Source organism: Heptranchias perlo, chromosome 1 (assembly GCF_035084215.1).
Source record: "Heptranchias perlo isolate sHepPer1 chromosome 1, sHepPer1.hap1, whole genome shotgun sequence".
Taxonomy (NCBI): Eukaryota; Metazoa; Chordata; class Chondrichthyes; order Hexanchiformes; family Hexanchidae; genus Heptranchias; species Heptranchias perlo.
In genome coordinates, this window is record NC_090325.1 from 10923196 (window position 1) to 10936460 (window position 13265).

Consider the following 13265-nt stretch of genomic DNA (forward strand, 5'->3'; position numbering starts at 1 on the left):
TTGCCTCCCCTCATTCTTCCTACCAAAATGCATCACTTGTCCGAAGGTCTCCTTGTGTGGATCGCTGTCAAATGTTATCTGAAGCCTTGGGTCGTTCTCACTACGTTAAAGCCGTTATATAAATGCAAGTTGTTGTTGTTGAGGTCGGGTTCCACGGGCGATGTCTAGCTCTGTTACCTCTTCCCAATGGGCCACTCTTCATGGGTCAGTCTGGACACAGAGGTGGCGAACCTTACTGCGTCCATACATCGTGCACGCCCGATGTCCTCAGTGAGAGGCCTGAGCTCTTTCGATGGACAAGCTTCTTCTGCATGATGTCAGCGATCTGTGGGCATTGAACCAGCACTCACAGGCAACTTGCCGTTTGGGTGGGTTGGGCGGGGGTGGGTGGGTGGGTGGCGGTGTTGGGATAACCAGCGGCTCCTTTCCGAAGCCTAGCCGGAAGTTCAACGTTAAAGAGGGAGGGGCTGGAGGAGTGGGGGGAGGGTGTTCACGGAGAGTCCGGCATTGAGCTGAGAAACAGAAACTTACCTGGTTTTAGAGCGGCCTGCGGTGGTCCCTTTAAGGCTGCTCCAGGCGGAGTGTGCGTGGCGCGGCCTCCGGCCACTGGTGCCTCAAGATTCCAGGGTGGGATCCGACGTATGTTGCACGACCCCGATTTAGGTGGGCTCCTGCCTGGAACAGACGGGCACCTGGGCCACCTATGTGAAGGCCCCAATGACAGTTCTGGCGGGCAGATCAGGGAGCGGGAACAGGACGGTGAAAAACCAGGCCAGTCATTAAACGGTGATCAGGATTGGTAACCCCGGGCTGACCTCTCCTTCTCCCCAGCCCAAGGTTGTTGAGGTCATGAGTCGCATTCCAACTGACACAACAACAACAACAACAACAACAACAACAACAGCTTAGCTATCTACAGCGTCTTTAATGTACTAAAACGTCCCAAGGTGCTTAACAGGAATGATTTTCAAACACAATTTGACACCAAGCCACATAAGGAGATATTAGGACAGATGACCAAAAGCTTGGTCAAAGAGGTAGGTTTTAAGAAGTGTTTAAAGGAGGAGGGAGAGGTAGAGAGGCGGAGAGGTTGAGGGGGGGATTTCCAGAGCTTAGGACCTAGGCAGCTGAAGGCTGATACCCTGGTTGGGATTAGCTCACTCGGCTCGGACTGAGATTTCAGGGCCGATCTATCTTCCCCTACGTTGCTTGAACCGACAAAATCATCGGGGAAGCCTCGGGTTGCCAACCCTCCAGGATTGTCCCGGAGTCTACGGGAATGAAAGATTAATCTCCTGGACACTGCTGCCAGCAACACCAGGGAGAAAAAATCAGAGGGGCATTAAAAAAAATTGTGTGTTCTTTTCACTTTTTTTGAACACTTCGATTAATTAGTTAATTATTAATTATAAAAATATTGCAGATAGGGAAAAAAGAGAGAAACTATTTCCGCTGGTCGGGGAGTCTTGGATTAACGGATATAGCCTAAAAATTAGAGCCAGGACTTTCAGGAGTGAAGTAAGGAAACACTTCTACACACAAAGGGTGGTAGAAGTTTGGAATTCTCTTCTGCAAACGGCAGTTGATGCTAGCCCAATTGTTAATTTTAAATCTGAGATTGATAGATTTTTGTTAACCAAAGGTATTAAGGGATATGGGGCTAAGGCAGGTCTATGGAGTTAGGTCACAGATCAGCCATGATCTCACTGAAAGGAGGAACAGGCTCAAGGGGCCGAAAGGCCAACTCCTGTTCCTGTATTCCTATATTATACTGGAGTGGTGAATTTACCCTATATTGTACTGGAGTGGTGAATTTACCCTGTATTGTACTGGAGTGGTGAATTTACTCTGCATTGTACTGGAGTGGTGAATTTACCCCATATTGTACTGGAGTGGTGAATTTACCCTGTATTGTACTGGAGTGGTGAATTTACCCTGTATTGTACTGGAGTGGTGAATTTACACTGTATTGTACTGGAGTGGTGAATTTACTCTGTATTGTACTGGAGTGGTGAATTTACCCTGTATTGTACTGGAGTGGTGAATTTACCCTGTATTGTACTGGAGTGGTGAATTTACACTGTATTGTACTGGAGTGGTGAATTTACTCTGTATTGTACTGGAGTGGTGAATTTACACTGTATTGTACTGGAGTGGTGAATTTACTCTGTATTGTACTGGAGTGGTGAATTTACCCTGTATTGTACTGGAGTGGTGAATTTACCCTGTATTGTACTGGAGTGGTGAATTTACACTGTATTGTACTGGAGTGGTGAATTTACCATGTATTGTACTGGAGTGGTGAATTTACCATGTATTGTACTGGAGTGGTGAATTTACCCTGTATTGTACTGGAGTGGTGAATTTACTCTGTATTGTACTGGAGTGGTGAATTTACCCTGTATTGTACTGGAGTGGTGAATTTACCCTGTATTGTACTGGAGTGGTGAATTTACCCTGTATTGTACTGGAGTGGTGAATTTACACTGTATTGTACTGGAGTGGTGAATTTACTCTGTATTGTACTGGAGTGGTGAATTTACCCTGTATTGTACTGGAGTGGTGAATTTACCCTGTATTGTACTGGAGTGGTGAATTTACCCCGTATTGTACTGGAGTGGTGAATTTACCCTGTATTGTACTGGAGTGGTGAATTTACCCTGTATTGTACTGGAGTGGTGAATTTACCCTGTATTATACTGGAGTGGTGAATTTACTCTGTATTGTACTGGAGTGGTGAATTTACCCTGTATTGTACTGGAGTGGTGAATTTACCCTGTATTGTACTGGAGTGGTGAATTTACCCTGTATTGTACTGGAGTGGTGAATTTACACTGTATTGTACTGGAGTGGTGAATTTACCCTGTATTGTACTGGAGTGGTGAATTTACCCCGTATTGTACTGGAGTGGTGAATTTACCCTGTATTGTACTGGAGTGGTGAATTTACCCTGTATTGTACTGGAGTGGTGAATTTACCCTGTATTGTACTGGAGTGGTGAATTTACCCTGTATTATACTGGAGTGGTGAATTTACTCTGTATTGTACTGGAGTGGTGAATTTACCCTGTATTGTACTGGAGTGGTGAATTTACCCTGTATTGTACTGGAGTGGTGAATTTACCCCGTATTGTACTGGAGTGGTGAATTTACCCTGTATTGTACTGGAGTGGTGAATTTACCCTGTATTGTACTGGAGTGGTGAATTTACCCTGTATTGTACTGGAGTGGTGAATTTACCCCGTATTGTACTGGAGTGGTGAATTTACCCTGTATTGTACTGGAGTGGTGAATTTACCCTGTATTGTACTGGAGTGGTGAATTTACCCTGTATTGTACTGGAGTGGTGAATTTACCCTGTATTATACTGGAGTGGTGAATTTACTCTGTATTGTACTGGAGTGGTGAATTTACCCTGTATTGTACTGGAGTGGTGAATTTACCCTGTATTGTACTGGAGTGGTGAATTTACCCTGTATTGTACTGGAGTGGTGAATTTACTCTGTATTGTACTGGAGTGGTGAATTTACCCTGTATTGTACTGGAGTGGTGAATTTACCCCGTATTGTACTGGAGTGGTGAATTTACCCTGTATTGTACTGGAGTGGTGAATTTACCCCGTATTGTACTGGAGTGGTGAATTTACCCTGTATTGTACTGGAGTGGTGAATTTACCCTGTATTGTACTGGAGTGGTGAATTTACCCTGTATTGTACTGGAGTGGTGAATTTACCCTGTATTATACTGGAGTGGTGAATTTACTCTGTATTGTACTGGAGTGGTGAATTTACCCTGTATTGTACTGGAGTGGTGAATTTACCCTGTATTGTACTGGAGTGGTGAATTTACCCTGTATTATACTGGAGTGGTGAATTTACTCTGTATTGTACTGGAGTGGTGAATTTACTCTGTATTGTACTGGAGTGGTGAATTTACCCTGTATTGTACTGGAGTGGTGAATTTACTCTGTATTGTACTGGGGTGGTGAATTTACTCTGTATTGTACTGGAGTGGTGAATTTACCCTGTATTGTACTGGAGTGGTGAATTTACCCTGTATTGTACTGGAGTGGTGAATTTACCCTGTATTGTCCTGGAGTGGTGAATTTACCCTGTATTGTACTGGAGTGGTGAATTTACCCTGTATTGTCCTGGAGTGGTGAATTTACCCTGTATTGTACTGGAGTGGTGAATTTACCCTGTATTGTACTGGAGTGGTGAATTTACCCTGTATTATACTGGAGTGGTGAATTTACTCTGTATTGTACTGGAGTGGTGAATTTACCCCGTATTGTACTGGAGTGGTGAATTTACTCTGTATTGTACTGGGGTGGTGAATTTACTCTGTATTGTACTGGAGTGGTGAATTTACCCTGTATTGTACTGGAGTGGTGAATTTACCCTGTATTGTACTGGAGTGGTGAATTTACCCCGTATTGTACTGGAGTGGTGAATTTACCCTCTATTGCACTGGAGTGGTGAATTTACCCTGTATTGTACTGGAGTGGTGAATTTACTCCGTATTGTACTGGAGTGGTGAATTTACCCTGTATTGTACTGGAGTGGTGAATTTACACTGTATTGTACTGGAGTGGTGAATTTACCCTGTATTGTACTGGAGTGGTGAATTTACACTGTATTGTACTGGAGTGGTGAATTTACCCTGTATTGTACTGGAGTGATGAATTTACCCCGTATTGTACTGGAGTGGTGAATTTACCCTGTATTGTACTGGAGTGGTGAATTTACACTGTGTTGTACTGGAGTGGTGAATTTACCCCGTATTGTACTGGAGTGGTGAATTTACCCTGTATTGTACTGGAGTGGTGAATTTACCCTGTGTTGTACTGGAGTGGTGAATTTACACCGTATTGTACTGGAGTGGTGAATTTACCCTGTATTGTACTGGAGTGGTGAATTTACCCTGTATTGTACTGGAGTGGTGAATTTACCCTGTATTGTACTGGAGTGGTGAATTTACTCTGTATAGTACTGGAGTGGTGAATTTACCCTGTATTGTACTGGAGTGGTGAATTTACCCTGTATTGCACTGGAGTGGTGAATTTAACCTGTATTGTACTGGAGTGGTGAATTTACTCCGTATTGTACTGGAGTGGTGAATTTACCCTGTATTGTACTGAATGGCCTACTTCTGTTCCTATTTCCCTAAAAGGCTATTTCACTGAGTGGGGCAGTTAGAGGCGGGAGGTCATGTTAAGGGGAGATTTAACCGAGGCTTTCAAAAACATGTCGAGTTTTGATCGAGCACATCAGGAGAAACTGTTTCCATTGGCTCAAGGGTCGGTCATTGGCCAAAGAGCCAGAGGTGCGATGAGGTGAATCTTTTTTCGCAGCGAGTTGTTCTGATCTGGAATGCACTGCCTGAAAGGGTGGAGGAAGCACAGTCAATAGTAACTTTCAAAAGTCAATTGGGTATTTACTTGAAGGGGAGACAATTACAGGGCTATGGGGAAAGAGCATGGGGATTGGGACTCATTGGATAGCTCTTTCAAAGTGCCAGCACAGGCACGATGGGCTGAATGGCCTCCTTCTTGTACTGTAAGATTTTATGATATGATGAAACCTCCAGGAATGCCTCTAACCCTGTGTTGGTAATCCTCAGGGAGCTTAAACATGGTGATTCAATAAAGTTTAATATAATTACAACAAATAACTAATACATCTTTAATCTTAAATAAAAAATAACACCACTCTAATAATTAATTAGCGAAATCGAGGAAACGCAGCGTTTCCAGCAAGTTTATAAATGTTTGATTTAATCGCGTATCATGCTTTATTAAATTGTAATAAACAGGTTATAAAATATTTAAGAATGGGCTGCTCTGACATTCCATTGGCGAAGGCCTGTCTAATTCTCATTTAAGTTATTATCATCAGCTGTCACCCAGCACTGAGTAAATTCATCAATGGCCTATTAGCACAGAAGCCGCATCATCATGTTACAGTTTAACGAGTTGTTTATTTTGAGCGCTGAATGCCTCAGAGAGGGGGTACCAAAAGTGCGGAAGTGGGCTGCGGGGCGCAAATCTGACCGAGACGTTTCGGTGCCTGAAAACGCAAGAGGGGAGGTACATCCCGGTCTGCGCCCCTGCACGGCTCTGAAGCAACCCGCTTGATTGTTCTAAAATTCAGCCATCCGCTGCATCTGGGGGTAGGAGCACCTCCCCCAAGACAATTTTTAAGAAATGGGATAAAGGCTGTTCGGCCCGACAGGCCCCACCCACTCTCGATAAGGGGCTTCAGTTGTGGAGAGTCTAGAGAAGCTGGGATTGTTCTCCTTAGAATAGAGGAGGTTAAGGGTAGATAAAGACGTTCAAAATAATGAAGGGTTTTGCTAAAGTAAATAAGGAGAAACTGTTATCAGTGGCAGGAGGGTCGGTCATCAGAGGACACAGATTTAAGGTGATTGACAAAAGAACCAGAGGGGAGATGAGGAGAGTTTTTTTTTTACGCAGCGAGTTGTTATGATCTGGAGTACACTGCCTGAAAGGGCGGTGGAAGCAGATTCAATAATAACTTTCAAAAGGGAATTGGATAAAAATTTGCAGGGCTCTGGGGAAAGAGCAGGGGAGTGGGACTAATTGGATAGCTCTTTCAAAGAGCTGGCACAGGTATAATGGGCTGAATGGCCTCCTTCTGTGCTGTATGATTCGATGATTCTAGGCAAAACGCATGAGGACAAAGCCTGGTGTTGAGGTTCAATTTGTTCTGCGACCCTCACCTCGTGGAATAGAAGGCTTTGAGGTAGAACCTCACACAATACCGGGCGTGACGGGATGTTGGATTGTAATGACGGAGACCAGAAGGCACCTGAGTGTGATGTACGGCCTCACGGCATGTTCATCTGTCTGAGCATGAGGCCGAACCTCGCAGAATATCAGACCACGATCTAGACTCTCTTTGGACATCTAGCGACTCTCCCGCATTGGCCTGGAGTTTCACGTGGGGGGAAGGGGGGGGGCCACGGCCTCCCATTCTCTTGCCTAAGATGTCCCTATGTACAGTCCCCACCTCTTACGCCACCCACACCTATGACGGGCAACCGTCTATACCGGGAAATTAACCATATCTGTCACCGGAGGAGTCAATCACATCATTTCGAGAGCGCCGGCTATTTTCAGGCAGACTCAGCGGTTCAGCAACTTCTTCGCACCTCGTTAACGCGCGATTACCTTAATTACATAGAATTACATCCAATTTACAGCACAGAAACAGGCCATTCGGCCCAGCTGGTCCGTGCCAGCTCCACACGAGCCTCCTCTCATCCTACTTCATCTCACCCTATCAGCATATCCTTCTATTCCTTTCTCCCTCATGAAATTATCTAGTTTCCCCTTAAATGTATCTATTTTATTCGCCTCAACTGCTCCTTGTGGTAGCGAGTTCCATATTCTCACCACTCTCTGAGTAAAGAGTTTCTCCTGAATTCTTTATTGGATTTATTAGTGGTTTAATCCTCTGCATTTACCATTTTAAAAGCTCTGCAAAGCAAATTTCTTGTTTCTCTGGTTCTGAGTTCTATTATTCACCTTATACCTGTATTTAGCTGTGGGCTTTCAAACTCCTTTGACAGGATCATCAGAAGCCTAAAAATAGACATTTAAAACAAGACTATTTCGGTGCCATTTGCTTCGAAACAAACGTTCTCCTTGCAACCAGCCACTTTTCATATCTGCCAATTAAAATTACTCCTCAGGGTCCCTTTTTTGGGGCATATTTATCTCCTTCTTAGGTTAAGTTTGGAAATACCGGCTGTATTGACCACCCCTTATAGCGGGCGAAACACGTTAACGCCAACACGTCCGCTACAAGCGTTGGGGAATGTTCTATTTGCCGTGCTGGTGATTCCTGTCTGGTAATTCTCTGGGTTCGGAAGCCATACCTAAAGAAGGGGATTTTACGAAATACCGACCAGAGAAAAACCTTGCCACATTTGCTTCCTGCGCATCAGCGAACGAGAGAAAATCGTGCCCAGGGACACCGAGCTAATTGCGGCCCGGCGTTCGCTGGGAGTGTGATTTATGCTGGCGGCTCTTACCTTGCCCTTGTCAAAGTATTCGATGATCTTATTGTACAGATTCTCCTTCAGATGCCGCTGTGTCTGAGAACTCTGGCAATCCTGGATGCGCGAAGCAAATTGGTCATCTGCCCACTGGGTCAAAAAAAAAGAAGCATAGAATCAATAAATAGAGAGTCTATATATCAACGTCGCATTGGCCTGGCTCGTTACTAAACACCAAGGGCCACTATCAAGGCCTCTTTCAAAAGGGGAAACAATGGGTGATTACATCTCTGGAAGACCCTCCCTAACCCCTTTACCTCGCCACTCGCCTCTGCTCGAGATCCCATCTGGAGTCCTGCATTCAGTTCTGGGCACCGCAACTCAGGAAGGATATATTGGCCTTTGAGGGGGTGCAGCACAGGTTTATTATAATGATACTGGGGCAAAAAGGGTTAAATTATGAGGACAGGTTGCATGAACTTGGCTTGTATTGCCTTGAGTTTAGAAGATTGAGGGGTGATCTAATTGAGGTGTTTAAAATTATAAAAGGATTCAATAGTGTAGATACAGAGAAACTATTTCCTCTGGTGGGGGAATCCAGAACAAGGGGGCACAATCTTAAATTAGAGCTAGATCATTCAGTAGTGAAATCAGGAAGCTCTTTTTCGCGCAAAGGGTAGTGGAAATCTGGAACCCTCTCCCTCAAAAAGGCTGTGGATGCTGGGGGATAATTGGAGCTTTCAAGACTGAGACTGGGTGAGGGCATCATGGGATATGGATCAAAGGCGGGTCAGTCATCGGGGGTCACCGGGGGTTCAGTAATCGGGGGTCACCGGGGGAGTCAGTCATCGGGGGTCACCAGGGGGTGGGGTCAGTCATCGGGGGTCACCGGGGGGAGTTGTCGGGGGTCAGTCACCAGTGTGGGTCAGTCATTGGAGGGGGGGGTTGTCAGTGAGGGTCAGTCATCGGAGGGAGGGGTCAGTCATCGGAGGGAGGGGTCAGTCATGGGGGGGGGGCTCAGTCATCAGAGGTGGGGGGCAGTCACCGGAGGGGGAGGGGGGTCAGTCATCAGGGGGATGGCTCAGTCACCGAGGGGTTCAGTCATTGGAGGGGGGGCTCAGTCATTGGAGGAGGGCTCAGTCATTGGAGGAGGGGTCAGTCATTGGAGGAGGGGTCAGTCATTGGAGGAAGGGGTCAATCATCAGAGGGGGGGGTTCAGTCATCAGGGGGGTCAGTTATCAGGGGTCGGAGATCATGGGGGGCTCGGATATCATGGGGGTTGTGGTTGGAGGTGATCACAGTGTTCGGAGATCGTGCGGGTCGGGTTGAGGGTCATCGCCGTGGTCGGAGATGGTGGGTGGGTTGGAGAGTGGGGGTTATTGTGGGGGTTGGAGATCATGGGGAAGGGTCAGAGATCGTGGGGGTGGTCGGAGATCATGGCGGGGGGGGGGGGCAGTCGCTGCAGGTAAGCTTGTTGGGCCTGGAGGAAGCACTCTTGCTCCTCTGGGCCCACAAGCTGTGCTGTAAAGGGACTTACCTGCAATTATGGGCCTTCTCGCCTCCCCTCACGTGGCGTGAAGGAGACGGCCCAGGAATCCCGGACCCCAGGGGCTAAAAACAAAATACCTGTCAAAATGGAGACCTGCAGCCTCCTTGAAAACTTTCACTGACCAACCCGCCTCCTGAGAGTGGGTTGGTCGCCCGCCGCTCGTCCTGCCTCCATTAAAACCGGAGGTGGGCGGGATGGAAGCGGGTTGGGGGCGGGTTTTAGGTCTTTAAAATTTTTAATGCCCCCCCCCCCACCGCCCCCAACCCACCCAGTTTTCCCATTTAGTATCATGCCCCAGACATCCCACCTTCCTGCAGGGGTCACCGAATAGCAATGAGGAGCAGGAATCCTGGCCGATTTTTCTTCCTCTCCTTCCTTTCATCCAGGATAATTGAGGGCACCTGAGGAGTCCCTACTGCTTCCCTGGCTGAGATCGGCTAACTCAGTGCACACAGATACATGGAGTCAAAAATCAATTTATTAACTCGACACAAATTTAAGTCAACTCATCTCAAATTTAATGCAAAAATTGTAAGTCACTGCTTAGACCTGGTACCTTCATCTGCCTAGGCCCGAAGCTCTGGAATTCCTTCCCTAAACCTCTTTGCCTCCCTACCTCTCCCACTTTAAGACGCTCCTTAAAACCTACCTCTTTGACTAAGCTTTTGGTCACCTGTCCTAGTATCTCCTTATGTGGCTCGGTGTCAGATTTTTGTTTGATAATCGCTCCTGTGAAGCGCCTTGGGACATTTTACTATGTTAAAGGCGCTATATAAATGCAAGTTGTTGTTGGAGTGAGACAAGCACAAAGACCCTTAAACCAACTTAAATAAAAGCACTTAATTCAAATGGGATTTTAATTGGTTGCTTAAACTGGGTGAAATTATAAATGACATCCATATTTTCACTTGAGAAATCTGCTTCCAAAAATCAGTTCAACCTAAGTGAAGATATTAACACTGAAAGGAATCAGATATCAATTAGAGCAGATACATTTATTTCATTACAAACAGTTCCCAAGTCGTCGACCAAAAAAAACCTCTCTTAAAGAAATACTTTTAAATTAGTTTTACTTTGCCACACACCCTGAGGGAAATTAAACTCAGATCTTGATGATTAATGTGCAAGTACATTCAGTTTTGTTTCTCCCTAAAATTCACCTGTAATCCAATTTATCAATATTCAACTGAGCTCTGAGGAGCTGTGATGAAATATTTGAAGTGAGTTGAAATGATTATTTTTTTGTTAACTTCATTAATTCCATTCCCTTTGAACAGCTCGCTGACAATCAAGGGTTGACTGAACAAGTCCATGCTATCGGGAGGCACCAGCACAAAGAATGGCCGTTTGAGTGGGGTACCCAAGCTGATGCCAGTGCCCAGGGTCAGAAGTTTGTGTGTTCAAGTCCCAATCTAGGGACTTCAGCACAATATCTAGGCTGGCACTTTGGTGCAGTACTGAGGGAGTGCTGCACTGTTGGAGGTGCTGTCTTTTGAATGAGACTTTAAACCGAGGCCCCGCCTGCCCTTTCACGTGGACGTAAAAGATCCCTTGGCACTATTTCGAAGAAGAGCAGGGGAGTTCTCCCCGGTGTCAAGGCCAATATTTATCCCTCAACCAACATCACTAAAAACAGGTTATCTGGTCGTTATCACATTGCTGTTTGTGGGACCTTGCTGTGTGCAAATTGGCTGCTGCCTTTCCGATATCACAACAGTGACTTCGCTTCAGAAAAAGTATTTAATTGGCTGTAAAGCGCTTTGGGACGATACTATATAAATGGAATTTCATTCTTTTTCTTTTTAACTGAGAAAGGAAGAGTCGGCATATTTTCCTTGTGTACTTCCAAGCATGGCCTTCCCTTTTGAAATGCGTGCTGACTATTCTTTAATATATTTAGAATTTAGAAGAGGGAGGGTGAAAAGACAGCTCTGATTTAATTACTTTTTATGCAGAGCGTGGTGAACGCATGAAATGGATTGTCAAGAGAGGTTATGGAGGACCAATTGGAGTACATTTTCAACTTGCTCCTCTGGGCGTAAGAGTGCCGCTGCGGATCGGCTGCTCGGCACAGAAACTGCCCGGGTTTTATTCCCGTTCCGCAATGCCAGCTTTACGACCAGACAGCATTTGAAATTCATAGAATCTTACAGCACGGAAGGAGACCATTCGGTGACCTGATCCAGCTGAGTGCTTGAGTGACCTGCTGATATTTGCTGGAATTACATAGAATTTACAGCAAAGGAACAGGCCATTCGGCCCAACAGGACCATGCCGGTGTTTATGCTCCACACAAGCCTCCTCCCACCCTTCTTCATCTAATCCTATCAGCATAGCCTTCTATTCCTTTCTCCCTCATGTAGCTTCCTCTTAAGTGCATCTATGCTATTTGCCTCCACCACTCCCTGTGGTAGCGAGTTCCACATTCTAACCACTCTCTGGGTAAAGAAGTTTCTCCTGAATTCCCTATTGGATTTATTAGTGACTATCTTATATTTATGGCCCCTGGTTTTGGTCTCCCCAACAAGTGGAAACATCTTCTCTATGTCTACCCTATCAAACACTTTCACAATCTTAAACACTTCTATCAGGTCACCCTCAGTCTTCTCTTTTGTAGAGAAAAGAGTCCCAGCCTGTTCAATCTTTCCTGATGGGTATAAACTCTCAGTTCTGTTCTCATACGGGTAAATCTTTTTTGCACCTTCGCCAGTGCTTCTATGTCCTTTTTATAATATGGAGACCAGAACTGTTCACAGTACTCCAAGTGTGGTCTAACCAAGGTTCTGTACAATTTTAACATAACTTCTCTGCTTTTCAATTCTATTCCTTTCCGAATGAACCCCAGTGCTTTGCTTTTTTAATGGCTTTATTTACCTGGGTAGCTACTTTGAGTGATTTGTACCCCAAGATCCCTTTGCTCCTTTACCTCATTTAGACTTTGATTTTCCAAGGAGTGTATGGCCTCCTTATTATTCCTACTAAAATGCACCACCTTACATTTATCTATATAGAAATTCATTTGCCATTTGTATGTCAGGATTTCAACGTTTAAAGTTGAATTGTAATTGCGTTCTGCATTTCTTTTCTCTCGTTTTTGTTTTTGTTATTTGTTTACCAAATGACAATGTGAAATCTCTCTTGGCTTCGCTCTGTCATCACATCAGTACACTGATGTGCACTAAGTTGAGCTGACAGTCTGAAGCGTGAAAAGCAAATTAGAAGTGAAAAGGTCAAACCTTAGCTCTCACTGTGACTGACGTGTACAAGAAGTAACGATTAGTTCAACTCGTTCCTTCTATCAAAGCATAAATATAATGTCAAAAGGAAAATCTGTACGAAGAGGCGGGGGATGGGATGGTGAAAGGTTAAGATTGCACAAACTTGCTTTGTTGCTTTCTCAGCGTTCTGACAGGTCAATCTCTTCTCTCCTCCAATCTTCCCCACTCTTCCCAATTCTCTCTGTTTTATTGACACTGCTACAATTAGTGCTGCTCTAAACACTCCCCATTTCTTGTTCCTAAATTACAAATGTTATATTGGATTTACGCTTCCTCTCCCAGGTACGTCAGTGTGGGGGTTATGTTATTGTTACCAGTAATCCCTGAGACCTGGACTAATCATCAAGTAGAATGTGATTTCAAATCCCACCATTGCAGTTTGCGAATTTGAATTTGGTTTAAAAAATCTGGAAATAA

The 13265-nt window shown here is 45.0% G+C and overlaps 1 protein-coding gene across 2 annotated transcripts in view; it reads right to left on the reverse strand.

Annotated features, from left to right (window-relative positions):
* LOC137316523 (dedicator of cytokinesis protein 2-like) overlaps positions 1-13265 on the reverse strand; it is a 1021473-nt gene that overhangs the window by 76154 nt on the left and 932054 nt on the right. For both annotated transcript variants that reach the window (XM_067980505.1, XM_067980471.1), the window contains exon 38: positions 8058-8171. In XM_067980505.1, the coding sequence (XP_067836606.1) occupies positions 8058-8171 (114 nt within the window). The remainder of the gene's footprint in view (positions 1-8057; positions 8172-13265) is intronic.